Here is a 17,699-nt window from a genome sequence, read left to right on the forward strand (position 1 = left end):
TGTTTAGCTTTTACTTGGTAATTTTTTTTTTTCAATACTATGAAAGCACGAACATGACACTTAAACTAGGACATTTTTCTATAGTTTCTTCTAAGAAAGTCTGTAGCATCAATGATCTTATTCTTTATTATATAACTTAATAAGATATTCTTGTTTTTTATTTCTAGAAAAAGTTTCTACTGCATTTTGGGCCACAGGTGAGAAGGTTCATTTATGAATCATGCTCCCTTCTCACAATGTCTGTTCAATACCCAGCTCCTTCCAGCTCACCGGCATCCCAGGGTTAGAGTCCCTGCATATGTGTCTTTCCATCCCCTTTGGCTCCATGTACTTGGTTGCTGTGGTGGGGAATGTCACCATTCTGGCTATGGTAAAGGTGGAACATAGCCTGCACCAACCCATGTACTTCTTCCTGTGTATGTTGGCTGTCATTGACCTGGTTCTGTCCACTTCTACTATGCCCAAACTGCTGGGAATCTTCTGGTTTGGTGCTGGGGACATTGGCCTGGATGCCTGCCTGGCTCAAATGTTCCTCATCCACTGCTTTGCCACAGTCGAGTCAGGCATCTTCCTTGCCATGGCTTTTGACCTATATGTGGTCATTTGCAATCCACTCCGTCACACTACAGTGCTCACTCATACTGTGATGGGACATTTGGGGCTGGCTGCCCTCCTCCGTGGTGTACTATACATCGGACCTCTGCCTTTGATGATCCGCCTGCGGCTACCCCTTTATAAAGCTCGTGTCATCTCCCACTCCTACTGTGAGCACATGGCGGTGGTCACCTTGGCATGTGGTGACAGTAGGGTAAACAATGTCTATGGGCTGAGCATTGGGTTTCTGGTCCTGATGCTGGATTCCATGGCCATCGCTGCCTCTTATGTGATGATTTTCCGGGCTGTGATGGGACTGGCCACACCTGAGGCCCGGCTTAAAACCCTGGGGACATGTGTTTCTCACATCTGTGCCATTCTGATCTTTTACGTTCCTATTGCTGTTTCTTCTCTCATTCACCAATTTGGTCACCAAGTGCCTCCTCCAATCCACACTCTACTGGCCAACTTCTACCTCCTCATTCCTCCAATCCTTAATCTCATCGTCTACGCTGTCCGTACCAAGCAGATCTGTGAGCGGCTTCTTCAAATCCCAAAGACAGAAACTAAGATTAAATGACTTACTTTCTTTTCTTTCAAATAGGAACACATAGAGAAGGAATTGAAATATGGTAGGCAGCTTGCCAAATGGGAATTACAACCAGTCTGAGATGTTGGGCCCCAGTGTTCTCTAGTTTGTGTGATTCCAAAGGAATGCCAAGACAGGACAACTCTAAATTCTAAGGGTAGTTGTTTTTACTTTTTTTTTTTTTTAAGACTAAAGGGTATTTGAGCTTTCAAGGTGAAATCATGATGACATCAGTAATATAAATAGTGGTTAGTGTCCAGTCACCACTTATGTAAGTCTTACATATATCCCAACATCTTTAGGAGGTAGCTAGTTTTGTTCACATTTTACACATTGGAAACAGGAAAGAATACTCTTACTTTATAAACTGCATATGAAGTTTCTAAGATGCATAGATCAAGGGGCACCTGGGTGGCTCAATGGGTTAAAACCTCTGCCTTCAGCTCAGGTCATGATCCCAGGGTCCTGGGATCGAGCTCCGCATTGAGCTCTCTGCTTGGCGGGGAGCCTGCTTCCCTCTCTCTGTCTGTCTGCCTCTCTGCCTACTTGTGATCGCTGTCAAATAAATAAAATATTTTAAAAAATGCATAGATCAAGTGCTTTGGTTGATAACACTGTTATATAATATATTCTACTCAGTCTATTTTTATTTATGTTTTAAATAAATCCTAAAAACCTGGAATCATTTAAGTGGCCTTAGCAACAAGCAAAGCAGTTTTGATTTAAGCCTTTAGCAGATGCTACTAAAACAGCTTGTACTAAGAAAGCATGGAGTGTTCTAAAAGAACGTGGCCTGGGAAAATGTCAGCGTAATGAGACAAGACCACCAGGTCTCAACACAACACTTGTACTTCCCCTGCAGGCCCACTCCCGTCAAGTAGCCTGAAGCATGGGAAAGGTCCTGAGGAGGAGAGCCTCCTCTACGCACAGAAGTCTCCGTTGGTCTATCTGTAGGATCCCTGATCATGAGGTCTGTTCTTTTAATCAATCACAGAATAAGGTGAAGTTATGAATTCTAGCATGTCTAGGAACATTAATCTTACCTTCTAAACTATTAGTTCAATATCTACAAGGTGACTATAAAGCACTTTGCTAGTTAAGTAGATGCTGAAAGTTACTAATGTAATCCTTACAACCACACTGTACAGCAGAAATTATCTCTGGTTTGCAGAGGAGAAAAATTGACATTCGCAGAACTGATAGGATTGTCCAAGGTTACTCAGAGTTAAAATCAGGAATTTGGCAGTTTAAAAACTCCAAAGCTTCTAATCCTTCTAACCTGCATTTTACTCAGCCATGGAAAAGCTGACAAGCCTCTTCCCCAAGGACTAAATGGTTGTATATTTAATGTTCCTTATACAGCAGACATTATACTCCTTACTCCCACCTCGGAATGCCCAGCTCAGTCTCCTCTCACAAGGGTAGAGCTGGATTCAATCCAAGTTTGATTACATTGTAAGTGTATAAGAACTGATTTCTGTACATTGACTTTGTATCCTGCCACGTTACTGAATTGCTGTATGAGTTCTAGTAGTTTGGGGGTGGAGTCTTTTGGGTTTTCCATATAAAGAATCATGTCATCTGCGAAGAGAGAGAGTTTGACTTCTTCATTGCCAGTTTGAATAGCTTTTATTTCTCTTTGTTGTCTGATTGCTGTTGCTAGGACTTCTAATACTATGTTGAACAAGAGTGGTGAGAGTGGGCATCCTTGTGTTCCTGATCTCAACAGGAAGGCTGCAAGCTTTTTCCCATTGAGGATGATATTTGCTGTGGGTCTTTCATAGATAGATTTGATGAAGTTCAGGTACATTCCCTCTATCCCTATACTTTGAAGTGTTTTAATCAGGAATGGATGCTGGATTTTGTCAAATGCTTTTTCTGCATCAATTGAGAGGACCATGTGATCGTTCTAATCCCTAAGTATAACTAGGCAGGGAGATGTTGTATACTCAAAGCCTAGTAGATACAAGTGATCACAGAGCTTAGTATAAAGGGAATCAGTCAAGTACAAAGGAAAGATCACTACGGACAACCTGAATAAAGGACTTCTCATTTTGCTTTGGCTATTCATTAATTGCCTCATGATTGGGGTATCTAAGTGTGTGATCATTTAGGGTTCTGATTATATCCATATTTCTTCTAATATATCTAATTTCTATCCCATCTTTCCATCATGGTGTTCCATTTTCCTGAATCTTATGTCTGACTTTGGGAAGAGTCAAATATTCTCCATATGAATGGAAAACCAATCCAGTCATAATCCTATTTTGCCTATCCCCACCATGGTTGGGGACCAAGGGAAGAGGTTTAGAGTTAAGAGCCAAATACAGCTCACTGGCTCTCAGGGCCCTCTTGTTGGAGTGCAAGAAAGGGTAAGGCTCAAAGACCCAGAATTACCTATGAAGCTCTAGCATTTAAGCAGGTTAAGATTGGAATGTTAGAAACCTTGTTATTCTCCTTTAGTGCAGAACATTTAAATTTTCTGAAGGAGAATATACTCAAGGGAGTTGGACATAAGCTTGGACCCAATTTATGGCACCTATACTTTGGAATTGAGCCTAGCATGTGAATTTGCCTTTATACTCCAAAGACTGAATTTTGTCAGACTGGCTATGGAATACCACAGTCCCTCAATTCTATGGTCTTAATGTATTCTTTAAGATTTATTGAGATAGAGAGCACATGCAAATGGGGAGGGCAAGAATCTCAAGTAGAGCCACCACTGGCACAGAGCCTGATGTAGGCCTCAATCCCATGACCCAGACATCATGACCGGAGCAGAAAGAGTCAGACACTTAAACTACTAAGCTACCCAGGTGCCCCTAAGTTTTTTTTTTTTTCAGTGTTCCAAGATTCATTGTTTATGCACCACATCCAGTTCTCCATGTAATATGTGCCCTCCTTAATACCCACAACCAGGCTCACCTAAATATTGTGAAACCTGCATGTATCCAAGAGGCATTCAGTTGGCTACCTAGCCAGAAAGACTAAGGTTTAGAGAGCATACAATAAACCATGGAGATTATTATGGCAACCTCTAAATATGCCTCCCAGATCAGTGTAGGAGTGTGATCCACTGATAGCCTTAGCTGTTGCCATCTAAAAATCCATCACTGTGTTCTGCCAAGGTCACATTTTCTCACAAGCAACTCATAGCTAATGACTAGGCATTATAGGGATGTAAGTTAGCCCATTCCTTCTGACAGGGAACTATGACTCCAGGACTCCTGAATGGCCTTGCTGATGCTTTTATATTTACAGTGAAGTCTGAGACCTTTTCTTCCTTAGCCTTCTTCAGTCTTCTACAGATGTCAGACTGGCATTGTGATCTGATAGCTTGCCCAGCATCTAGCTCCCTCTGCATTTCCCTCATAGGCATAGCTTCCAGTAAATTTCACATGTGTAATCCCATCATGTGGTTCACTTCTTGGAGGACCAAGAGTGGTCAGAGCAAGCAGAAGGTAAAATGGGGATCTGGTTGGATCACAACTCCAGCAGCAGCGAGAGATGGAAGTGGTTCCTCCAGGATCAAACCAAGAAAGACCAGAAGGCTTAAGTTGCAGGAGCAGGTATCCTAGACTCATGCCCTCCACAGCATTTTCACCAGTCCTTCTCCCCCAAATCACATCAGTGTCTGTATGAAGGGTCTGTTAAACCAACAGAAAGAGGAAAAAAAAATCAGGGCTGGTTTCCATTAGGAGTTGGAAGGCATGTGTTCTGCACAAGATTTTGTAGCCATGTTTTGGCTTAGGAAAGGGAAGAAAGCTATTATAGAAAGCTAATAGAAGAAAGGAATCTATACATAAGTGAAGGTAGTAGCAGGCAATAAATGAGGATAAGGCCAAGTCACATCAAATCAGGTACTTAAAACAGCCAACCTCCTTAGCCGGGGAAGCCCAGTGGAAACAACCAGGCTGGAGTCCCGATTTAGAGGCCTGGGTGGAGCATCCTCCCCTCAAGGGAGACATCCAAATGATCATCCCCATAAGGTTAGGATTTATAGGACAAATAATAGGGTTTGAAACTAAACATCTGCTTGCCTACGTGCAGTCTGGAGCGAGCTGCATTTTTATGTTAGCATGTTTCCAGATTCTCAAGGAGCCTGGGCTATGTGTGTCTGCCTCCCCTTTGGGATTCCATTCTGGGGTCCCAATCCAGCCTGGAGCTGGGTGGGGGACATGATTTGTAGCTCTTGGCATCCAGAACAGAAGGGCCAGTTCTGACCTGTAGGCCAGATAGTACATTTTCTACTAGGCTCCCAAGGTTATTCACACAGCTGGAGTCTCACAAATGACATTCCTTAGCCTGCCTGTGTACATCTAGGTGGTCAGTTATGTGGGACAAATCACAAAACCATCTTTCCATAAGAACAGCAGGGCCTAAAATGGATGGCAGATGCATTACAGTTACACACAGGAGTGGGCTTGAGGCTTTGAAAGAATAGAGAATGTGAAGTCTTCCCAAATGGCACAATTTCGAGTGGTACAATAGGTCATTCCTGCTGTGTGGATGGCCATATGGTCCAAGAGAATGTAAGTCTTTGGGGGAGGGGCCTAGAGAGTAAGAGATAGGTGATTTAAAGCAAAGAGGTCTGAGGTATAAAGATGGACATAAGGGACTTGGGCCCAAATTGAAGATCTTTCCATCTGTATAAAGCATACACCCAAAGGGGCTCTAAACAAAGCCATTGAGGTGATTGTGCCAGTTGACATTCATCAGCGATCAGCTCAGAACTTGTATGATGGATTATTAGAGTGGCAGCCATAACAGCAAAGGAGACTATGTGGGTCCATCCAAGTGGAGTCCCAAAGCCCAAGGTTGAGTAGCTACTACTGCCTCTGAAGTTCAGCGATAGAGATCAATGCTGAAACCCAGATGTAATACTGTTCCTTAAGGTCACCCGATGGCAAGCCAACTACGTTGAAGGTTTGTGCTGTCAGTGCTATGTACTTCTGGATATGGATTTGCCTTTCTTGTCCACAGAGCCTTGGGTAGCAGTACTTTTCGGGCTTTGAATAGCTGATTTATGGGCAAGAGATCCTACATGACACAGTAACAAAAGAATGGGCATTCTTCACAGTAGGATATGCAGGATAGGGTTCATGGCTATGGGAATCCACTGCAAGAATTAATATTACTTCACACTAACCAGGAGCAGTTGGCCTCAGAATGCTGGAGCAGTCCTCTGAAAGCTAAAAAAGCAGCTCAGAGGCAACACTTGACAAGAATAGAATATCTTCCTTTAGGATGCCACATTTGCATTAAATCAGATCTCTATCTGGTGCTTGGTACCCAATAGGACACAGAAGCCCAGAACAAAAGGGTAGACACAGGAATATTCTACAGTCTCCATGATCTACTAGGGGGCTTTGGTTTCCTGTCCCAGGAACTCTTCAGTTCTTCAATATTGGAAGTCCGGATCCTCCTAGGATACAGCAAGGGTTCTACTGAGCTACAATTTATAGCTGCCATCAGTCTACTTTGGACTCCAGCACTCAGGGACCAACAGCTAAGGAGTTACCTTACTGGCAGAAGTAACTGACCTAATTGAAAAGACAGCTGCTTTTTACAATGGAAATAGGGAAGAATTTGTAAGGGAGAAGCCAGGGGGATCCATTTGGGCATTTTCTGGTACCCATGCCACATTGTAAGCAGGAGTGTACATTTGCAACAACCCCCACATTTGAAGAGTATGATTACCAAGCGTTCAGCCTCCTCACAAATGAAGAATCATGTTACTCCATCAGGTAAGCCACCAGGATTGCAGTGGTGATAGTAGAGAGTGAAAGGAACTCCAGATAGACAATGGGAGGAGAAGTAAGTGAAAGCTGTGGTTCTGATAGGAGTTTGAGACTGGAGCTGCCATTCTCCCATCAACCTTCATCTAATCTACCCTTAGCAAGTGCTCATGGAAATTATGAGGTGCTGCTACCAAAATCTGAATGACCGCTATACAGTGGAAGAATGGATTGTAGTCACCATGCAAACATGCTGCTCAGATCTGACTGCAGAGGGCATGTTTGACTGACAGCCTCTATCACTATGCTCAGAAATTCACGGCACTGCCTAGGTTCCACAGCCAGTTAGTAGCTTCCAACCAAATCACTGAGCTTAATACTAAGAGGCACACCCATTCTTGAGGGATGCTGGAACTGGACTCCTCTTATGGATGCCTTTGGCACAAGGAATCTCTGGCCTTGACAAAGCTTTCTTAGAAATGCAGAGTTTAAGACCTTCCTCCCCTTAACCTCCCTCCCTCCCTCCCAGAGATCAGACCTGCACTGTAATCTCATATTTCTTCCCACCTCAGGATCCCTTTGTATCTTCCTTCAAGGGCATTTCCCCCTGAATGAAGAAACCTCTGACACATCTCATTCCATCTTGGCATCCGCTCTTTGCAGAACCTATTCTGATGCAATTATGGGGAATCCCACTGAAAAATCTTCATTTTCACAAGTTAGTTTATGAAGACTGACTTTCCAAGGACTGCTCAGACATTTAAGAGAACAAAAGTCACATAATCATCACAATCCTCAGTAAGCCTCTCAACAATGCCTTTCTTACACTAGAACAGAAGACCTGGGGGACATTCTAGTGCTGATCTAAGTCTGTAAGACCTAGTGTCAAACATGTGTTATACCAGCTGAGTTCAAAGTGCAGCCTTAGGCAGAGCCACTCTCTTGATATTACCATAGGCACTCCTCAGAATCAGTGGCACTTTATGGAAGGGAGAGAGCACAAGAATATCTATTAGTCCAGAGCAGTCCTAGGCTATTGTTACGACTCCATTTCCTCAATTTCTTTGTAGCAGCTTGTTTTTATGTGAAGTTTACTTATGGATAGGGAATTTAGGTTTCTACTCTAAGATACTTCTATCTCCCTCCCAACTCCTGGACTTAGATGAGAATACAAAGAATATATTATCAACTGCCTGACCCTTACAAGGGCAAAATTTCTGAACAGCTCTGGGTTCTAAGAGCAAGTTAAAAAAAGGAATACTCCTGGGGGAACTTCAGCCACTCAGCTGAATGTTCATTGTGTGTACTACCTGAGCTGCTAGGATCTCTTGTGTGGAGGTCCCATTCTCCATCTCTGTTCCAGGAGGCATTCTTCTGCTCAGTTCTACTAAGCCCACTCTTAGAAAATATCTGTTATTTGTTACCTAAAATGGACATTTTCGGCCCCAAGCCAAGGATTTACTATTAGAACACTCATGGCTATATTTTTGCACAGGCTTTGTGACAAACGTGGGATTTGCTTCATACACAAGATAAAATAGCTTCCTACTCAGACTGTACCTCTATCCACAGAGTGCTACTGAATGATATGTTTTCAGCATGATTATAAGTAGGTGTATATACAAATGAAAATATTTTTCTTATTTTTTTTTTAAATTTTATTTATTTATTTGAGACAGAGATCAGAGAGACAGAGATCAGACAGAGATCACAAGTAGGCAGAGAAGCAGGCAGAGAGAGGGGAGGAGCCAGGCTCCCTGCTGAGCAGAGAGCCCAATGCGGGGCTCGATCCCAGGACCCTGGGATCATGACCTGAGCTGAAGGCAGAGGCTTTAACCCACTGAGCCACCCAGGCACCCCTGAAAATATTTTTCAAAGTTCTACAGCACAGTATCACACACAAGTACCTCCAACATGAAGTCCAAGGCTAGCCTAATTGCATCACAGGGGTCATTGTGAAAGATTAAGACTGAGCCCCCTGAGCATCTGAGAAGGTCTTTCCAGGTGTGAGATCCACAGGGCTCTTAATCTCAAATGGTAGACCAGTATAACTGCTGGTTGCTTTCCGAGATCAATCTCAAAGGTACCCTATATGGGAAACTAAGATAGAAATTAAAACTCTGGGGGAGGTTGGGATGAGAAATAACCAGCAGGTTTGCAGGATAGTAACTTTGGCCTAAGATAGAAGATAGACCTCGAAGCATGGCTGTGGGAAAATGCAATGAACATCACACAGCAGGATCTTGGGTCTTGTTCTTCCCCTGCATTGCCTTGGAATAAACAGTGTCTAGTTAACACTTGTTTGTGTGGACTCTGTTGTCCTCAGAAGTCCCATCATAGAGCAGCTCTGTGCTGATGAGGTCCCTTGAGAAACAGGTAGGGTACAACTAACCTCAAGTACCTGCATCCCCACCCTCTGACATTCGCAAAATTGACAAGTTACCCAAGGAGATTTCTCCTTTAAGTTTTCTCCCTAGGGAACACAGAAGGTTTAGATTTTTGTGGGAAAGGAAAAGATTTACTATCTAAATTTGGCGCCTTGGGTGCTTGTTCTGGGGCTCATATACCTGCTCATTGGTTCTGGGAATCTGCAGTGCCATGTGAATCACATATTGTTTGGTAGTAGCCAATACCACCAGGGAAGTGAACTCACAGGGCAGAAGATGTTTAAGAAACAACTAATCCAGTAGGTAAACAACCCACTGAAGTAGGATTAGAGCAGATGAACCATTACCAGCAGCAGTCACACACACTTGGATTAGTATCTTCAAAAGGCAAAATAAGTTTTAACCTCGCATAAAGCAGCTCACCATGCTCAATCCCACTGGTACATTCTATATCTGAAGCTTCTTGGATCCCTCATCCCCACAGGGGTATGAAGAGTTGTTAAGGATGATGCTGAAACATTATATTCCGACTTGGTATAGATCATAGCATAGATTTCCTATGAGAGTCTTTGTTATTTCAGCTATACAGGTCCAAGACCAGTCTCCCAGCCCCCCAAGTCCAGGTATAGTCTCACAGACAGCAGACTCCTAAAGAAGACCAACAGCTCTTTGTACACAATATTCTCTTAACTTAGTAAAGTCACTTACTGAAAAGAGGGCTATTCAATTAGTCCAGCTGGGAAAAAAATCATTCACATAGAAAGTCGGATGACTACTTTATTCCATATGTAAAAATAAGCTCCAAATATTAAGGATTTATATATGAAAATAACATTTCAATTCTTGGTAATGAAATATGGATAAGTTTCAGGCCTTGGGATCGATGAATTTTTCAAAAAAGATCTACAAGAAAGTTAGAACTTCTGACTAAATTCTCAAGAACTGCCTTAAATTGAGAGGTTACAAATGGAAACTCAGGATATACACAAAGGACTTATATAAAGAACTACCATGAAGAATCAATATCAAGAGACAAAAATGACAAGTTATTTCACAGAGAAGAAAATCTTTAAATACATGAGAAGTGACTCATGCTCAGAGAAATATACATCAAAATCGTAGTGAATTAGTTTTTGAAAATTAAAGGTCTAAAATTAAAAGTTGGAGAGGATGTTGGTTCAGAGTTTCCTCCTATGGTGTAAGTTAATGCAAGGACTTTGGCTGATGGTTTGGTATTTTCTCCCGAGACTGATTTTGTATACCCTATACCTTGACTTCTAAGAGTGCCAAGAGGCTAACATGTATGGTAGTAGACATGTAAAAGGTGCTCATGGCTGCATTTCTCCCAATAGCAAAGACCTAGAAACAACTCAAACAATCATGAGAACATGCTTAAGCTAATAATCACATAGTGGAATGTCAGAAGTCAAAGAACTGTAGAAACACACATGGATGAAACTTTCAAATACATTATGTAAAGATTACATAGCATCAGAGTAAAAAAATGACTAAGTTCTAATTTCATGTGTTTAGGTAAGTGAAAAACATGGTTCTTCTCCTATTTACTTCCGAAGTCTGAGCCCAATTCATTTGGGCTGCTACAAAAACAGATGAACCTTGCAGAGTACCAACTTGGGAGTACCACTAGTTTTTACATAGGCATCTTGTCTTCACCACTCACTGGCTTTCCAAGCCATCTGAAATGGGTGGTGCTACTCTTGTCTTTAGGTTTCTTTGGGATGATAGGAGCCTAACTTCAGCTAATACTTGTCTTCGTGGTGCTGATCTACCTCCCATTCTGAAGATAGAAATTTTTCCTTTGGATAAAGGCAATTAAGCACAGGTGGCTATCTCAACCACCAGGTGAATTTATGATGAGGCGGCCAGAAGTGTTAAGTTTTTCATTATTGTCTATCTTGATAGCCAAGTAGATATACCCCATCACATGCATGCTAAGTGTATAGTATTTCTCTGTCTTTGTAATCTCTAGCCTGTTGCTTGTCATGTGCATCACATGCTAGTATTTATTCAGAACTTCTTTCTTCTACCTTTGTAGAGAGGTTCTGTTGCCAGGACATTGTGTGTTTCTGTTTTCCTGAGACTTCAAAGCAGAGTTGCAGCTAGACAATATAAAGCTTCAGAATCCTAGCTGTAGGATGCTAAATTTATGGGTATCTCAGATTCTTATGGGTAGCTCATATTCTTCAACCAGAATCTCTCAGACTAAGTTTAGTTATAGGAAGACTTTCCCAGTTTGGAATGGGTTTAATGTTATCCATGAAAGATAACTTATCTGACATTAGGAAATGCTCTGATCCAATCTGGCAGTGACCCATTTTACTCATATTGGATTGTAAGGAGTTCTGGGAGATAGTGTTGTAATTGGATCACTTGTTTCAGGGTCATACAGCCTCTTTCACAGAATTAAGCAAGCATCTCCTGCCATAATAAATGTTATTTGTAAAGTACTCTGAATATTGCACTGGAACAAGTTTGATTTAAATTACTTAACTTCCAGCCCCTGATTTGTTTTTAGATTCAGATTATGTAGTAGACCCATGTTTCATTAAGGCTCTTGGCAAAATGCCACCTTTCTTGGTTTTAGTAGGTTTTTTGTTTTGTTTTGTTTTAACTTGACTCCCACCCTCATTACAGTCTAGAGTTTTGAGAATGCTATGGAGGACAAATTCAAGTGCAGCTTAAAGCACTCCAAAGACCTGTATGCTAGTTGCCCCAAGGTTACCTAGAGATTGTGGAAGTGTGAACAAAGTGCCTCCCACAGGAGGATTTAAGCCATTAAAAAAAATAAGTAGAACGAGCAAGTGCGGTAAAGAGCAGGAGAGAGAATCCTCAAGCACACTTCTCCCTGTCCCAAGTACGGAACACAAAGTGGGACTTGATCCAAGGTCCCTGAGATCATGAACTGAGCTACAATCAGGAGTTGGATGCTTAAGTGACTTAAACACCTAGGCACCCCAACATTTATTTTAAATACCTTATCTGTGCTCCTTAGCACAATGTGTTTACATAGGAGTTTCAAGTCTTACCCAATATGAATTCTGCAGACTACAGCAGATAGCTAGCTTGTCAGAATTGACAATTGCAATCAATGCACATTTATTTCACATGTCAGTGTTACCCAACTGAAGGAACTAAGAGGATATTTTTCTTTAAGATTTTATTTATTTATTTGACAGACAGAGATCACAAGTAGGCAGAGAGGCAGACAGAGAGAGAGGTGGAAGCAGGCTCCCTGCAGAGCAGAGAGCCCGATGTGACTAAGAGGATATTCTTATATTCCAAGTAGTTAAAGCTGTATGTTCAGTTAATTAGCAAATACACATTTGGAGGACTAGTTATGCAGTTGGTATTTTGGTCAAGATTCAGCTCACATACTAGTTAATATATATGCACTAGTACATATAGTGGGGTTCTTTGTGTTAAGCAGGTTTAGAAGTATGCAAACCTGTTATTTCATCTCCTGGAAGGGAGATTATTATGGCTTTGCCTAATTATACACCCAAACACTACTCTAGGAGACAAACAGTACTTTCCATATCCTTCAAGTTTCTATTTCTAGAAAGCTAGAAGTTAGTGATACATTCCATATTTAGAGGGGACTCCTGGGGCTCAATTGATCTCTTGTCAAAAAATCAGAATTTTTAAAACTAGTTTTAGAAGACTTCCTACCTCCATAAGGAACTTCACATAATTGCATTCTTTATAGGAGTTTGTGTTAAAAGCGGAGTTCTGAACATTGGATGTTAACAGATATCACTTGTTAAAGTGTAACTTCTGTTTATAAGAAAACCAAAATACCAAAAGCCTAGAATATCAAGTTAACTGTAGCTCTTGTGTTCCTTTATCATGGCTGTGTAAACACTTCAAGGAAGAAGTCAGTGTATCCTTTTCATTTGGAGCAGATCCCAGACTTGACTATACATACTCAGTAAACTTGTTGAAAGTACAAGTTGAGCCTTATTGAGCTCGCTTAGGGGAGTCTTACATGGGTTGAGAAAAATCAATGTTTACTATAGATGCCACAGGTGATATTGGCCTAGCCGGTCTAGTTTTTGGTAATCGAAACACATTTTCTAAGAAGGATACATATTTTTACAGTTCAGGTAGAAACCACTTTCAGAAAGTAGCCATATTTGACCTTTTAAAAATAGCAATTACTTTTAAATGCCTTTCAATAGTGGGGTGCCTGGGTGGCTCAGTCTGTTAAGCAACAGACTCTTGATGTCAGGTCCTGAGACTGAGCTCCCTGACCACACTCAGCCCAGTGCCTGCTGGAGGTTCTCCCCCCTGCTTCCTCTCCCTCTGCTCACGTCTAAATAAAATCTTTAAAATGCACTTCAGTAAAAAGCTCACAGAGGCCTTCATGTTGACTAAATGAAAGCAAAATAATCATTTTAAACTTACCTCACTACATGTGTTTAACAATAGCTACATTTCAAGTTCAGCTAAAAATTTAACTTAAGAATCTTTGAGTGTGGGATTTCACAGCCAGTTCCACATAATTCAAAAGCTCTAGTTTTAGAATAATTCTAAGAAATTATTCTAATTTCTTAGAATAAATTCTAAGAAATGAGTGAAGAATTGATTACCCAAATTGAGGGCCTGCCTTTTCTCTGGGCTCTTGGCAAGCCATGCCTGTGTCTTTGTTTACCAGGTGAGGGAGGTGGGATGGGGGTGGGGGGACATTTTGGACCTCACTAGATAATGTGGCTTAGGGTAGGGTTTTGGATCACACTTATCTTGATCTCAAGAGGGACAGGAGACTGAATTTGGCCACATGAGCAGTCAGTCTGATCTATGTGACCAAGCTCTAATAAAATCTCTGGACACAAGTTTCTGGGAAGTACCCCTGTATAGTCACATTGTTGCCACAAAAGTTAGTGCTGTCTCACTCCACTGGAGGGGGCAACTGGAAGCTCTGTGAGTAGCCTCTGTGCATGTAATTATAATTCTAGTTAGAGGACAGCACTGAACCATCATTAGGTAACAATATCCTGGCTTTGTCCCCAGAAACTCAGTGACTGTACTTCAAGTGTCTTGTTTAACTTCATGGGGGATGAAGCTAAAGAAGTTACCCTTACCTTGTAGGGTAATGGAGAGTGTGGAGGAAGAAAGCATATCCTGGGGTCAGAATCCTCTCTTCAGACCTTAGATTGAATGGGCAGCCCTACTTTCCTAGGGCCTTGAGTTCCACATGAGTATAGGAGCCTAAAAGCCAGGATTGCATTTTCACGGTTTAACCATTAAACAAAACAAAAAATCAACTGAGTTTCATGTGCTCTAGAAATCAATGGTGTATGGGACTCCAAGTTTCTAGAGCTATGCACAAGTAGGCAGCATTATGTTAATTGGCCCAAGTTGTTTATTGATTTGAGAGGCTTTTTAGGAACAAAGGAATCAAACATCACTAGTTTGAGTATATAAAAATAGTTGTTTAGGAAGTAGTTGTAAGTCATGTTAGAAATAGGAGTATCCAATTACCCAGCTGATCTCTTCTAGAGAGAAAAAAAAAAAATGGAACAACAATTGTTATTAAGCTCAGTAGTTGGAAAAACAAATAGCTTTGGTCAGGAGAGCAGGAAGAAACCCCTGTTGCCTGTCTTTTGTGCTTTCTCCCATGAGGGTTTCTTTCCCAGAAATGAACATTTTTGTTCCTTCTTGGACTTATTCCTTCCCAAGAGGAAAATATTTGATTGTATGTTAATAAAGCTGATGCTCTATTCTGATCTGGTTGCTTGTGCCGATTCCATTTTCAATGACAACCTCAGGAAGGAGAGGTTTTGTGTTCTGGGAGAGCTGATAACAGGTGGGAATAGAGGTTTAGAGAAATGAGTTACTGTGTGCAGCATCATGAAGTCTGCTCAGCTGTTTGAGTTCATCTGTTCCTTTCAGATTATGGAGCACAGAGAGCTTAGAATGGCAAAGAGGCTGCTTTGCTCCATTCTTATGTGGCAGGAATCACAGGATCCTAGATATGCCTGATGAAGGGCCATCAAAGCCTGACACAGAAGATTTCATTTGAGTTACTCTGGATCCAGAGAAGCTTGCCAAAGGAAGGTAGCTATAGGTGAGGACAATCTAACCTGGCTGGGTCAACAGTCTCCGGAAGTGTAGAAAGCCATTTGTGAGCTGCTGTATTTAGGGATGAGGGGGTTCTGGAATTTCTTAATACAGTTATGAATCTGTTCCAGAATTTGAGTCTGATGACCTAGGTCAACCTGTAGGGGCCTACTTAGCCAGAGTGACTCCATCTCGGTTAAACAGCCATTTTGTTGTTTGTGCAGTAAAACTTAAACTGACCCTGCCCCTCCTCCCCCAGAGGAACTTACTTAAAAGCAAGTCTGGGAAACCAGTAAAACATGGTCGACCACTCCCTGATAACAGAGCCCAAATACAAGGACAGGTCAGGTCAGGTGGAGATAAAGCCCAGAATGCAAGCACGGGTCAGGCCAGGTGGAGACAATCTCATTGGCCAGGCTCAACCACATGGCCTTTGCTCTATAAAAGCTAGTCTGTGGGGGCACCTGGGTGGCTCAGTGGGTTAAAGCCTCTACCTTCAGCTCAGGTCATGATCCCAGGGTCCTGGGATAGAGCTCTGCGTTGGGCTACCTGCTCAGCGGGGAGCCTGCTTCCTCCTCTCTCTCATCTCTGCCTGCCTCTCTGCCTACTTGTAATCTGTCAAACAAATAAATTAAAAAAAAAAAAAAAAGCTACTCTGTGAAGCTGGGGGTAGTTGCTGTCTCCGTAAGAGACGGCCCCGGCTGGTCCGTTTGATTCTTGGTGCTGGCGAAAAATAAAGCCTTGCTTGATCTTTGCTTTGTATCCATCTCGCTCCTTTGATCACGGACCCCCTCAAACCCTTAAACATTCAGGAAGAATTAAATTTTCATGTGCTTCAGGGAAAAATACTTGGGATCTTGTTGCTAGGAGAGAACCCATAATCAGAGGGGAAGGCTGAAGAGCATGATGCCAATTTGGGTGTGTAACTAAATTCCTTAACCATTTCATTTCTCCTGATCAATTCACCCTATAAATTTTAGCTAACTAGTTTAGTTCAGTACTACAAGGTGGTTTGATTTTCCTGCTAAAGGGAGTACAGACTCCCTACTAAATTGCAGATGTTGTAGTTTGAGTTGCTTCCTGAGGGAGAAAAAATTCTTGGAAACATAGGCTTTTAAGCCTCAACTACTGTATCACACTCTCAACAGCATAACTTAGCCCTTTCCCCAAGGGACAGAGTGGTTGTATCTCAGACCTTCCCGGACCTTCCCCTCCTATCCCAAACTCTGTGCTGCCTCACTATCCCATTAAATATGGTATCATTCTTGACCTCTCATTTCTGGTCTTGTGGTGAGATACTCCTGCATTCGTTTTCACTCAGCCAATATATTCCGCCACTACAAGGTTTCAGCTATTGGTCATATAGAGGTGAACATATCTCACAATAGGTATTAGTCTAGCAGGAGAAAGGGCCTCAAAAAAACATGCTTCAAGCAAGATTCCTTCAAGTGATAGCTGAAGGCTAAGTGATAGAAGACAAAATTACACCTATTAGGAAGAAATCTTCCAGACTGAAGAAACTGGAAGTGTGAAGATATGGAGAAGGACAGAGCTTGGTATTTCCCAGGAAACAGAGTTGGTGTGGATAAACTGTAGAAGAGCTGGGGTTCCCAAGTGATAGTTACATTCCTTCTCCTATAGGTGCTTAAACAATTAACAGCTGTGAACCAATATTTTAGTGCCTGCTATCATTTAGATACTCTAAGCTCTTTATATCCATTTACTCCCTTGGTTTTCATGACCATCTTGTAGTCGAAGTACTATCACCCTGTTTCACAGGCATTGAGGAGCAGAGATTAGTTTCAGAGGATACACAAGTCCTAAGTAGAAGAGTTGTGAATCAAGCCCAGATAGTCTGGCACCAGAATCCAGGCTTCTAACAAACACTCAATTGCCTCACCATAGGAACTGAAGTATTGGTTTGATGGATTCAACTGAATTGGAGTATGGGAACAAGATCTAAAGCCATTCATTACCTGTCTGCTTCTCAATCCAAGGGGATAGTTTAGCAGGCTGAGCAAAACACTAGCCCACTTCGTGAAGAAGTCCCCTTTTATTGCAGGCTACAGATGGCACCAGGATTAGATGTAATGGCTTAGAAGAGTGTGGACCAGTACTTGGCTTTTGCCATCTCCATGAAGCTGATGGATCGATAAGCATCCCTTGTGAAAGGGCCAGTGTGGTGGAGAGGAGTTACAGGTGGTTTCCAATGCTGCTCTCTTCATGGGGGTGTAGAGGTCAGACTTCAGGGACATGAAGATTAAGTGGTCATCTTTTCATTGATCCAGCAGTGGAGGCAAGCAGGAATGG

At 42.0% G+C, this 17,699-nt stretch overlaps 1 protein-coding gene across 1 annotated transcript; it reads left to right on the top strand.

Moving 5' to 3' along the window:
- The first annotated feature begins 220 nt into the window (after positions 1-220).
- On the top strand, positions 221-1,174 carry LOC116865315 (olfactory receptor 52M1). Its single transcript, XM_032853584.1, has one exon. The coding sequence runs from the start codon at positions 221-223 to the stop codon at positions 1,172-1,174; it is 954 nt and encodes a 317-aa protein (XP_032709475.1).
- The last annotated feature ends 16,525 nt before the right edge of the window (positions 1,175-17,699 follow it).

This window comes from Lontra canadensis, unplaced genomic scaffold (genome assembly GCF_010015895.1).
Source record: "Lontra canadensis isolate GAN:19392208 unplaced genomic scaffold, GSC_riverotter_1.0 scaffold7, whole genome shotgun sequence".
NCBI classification, from domain to species: Eukaryota; Metazoa; Chordata; class Mammalia; order Carnivora; family Mustelidae; genus Lontra; species Lontra canadensis.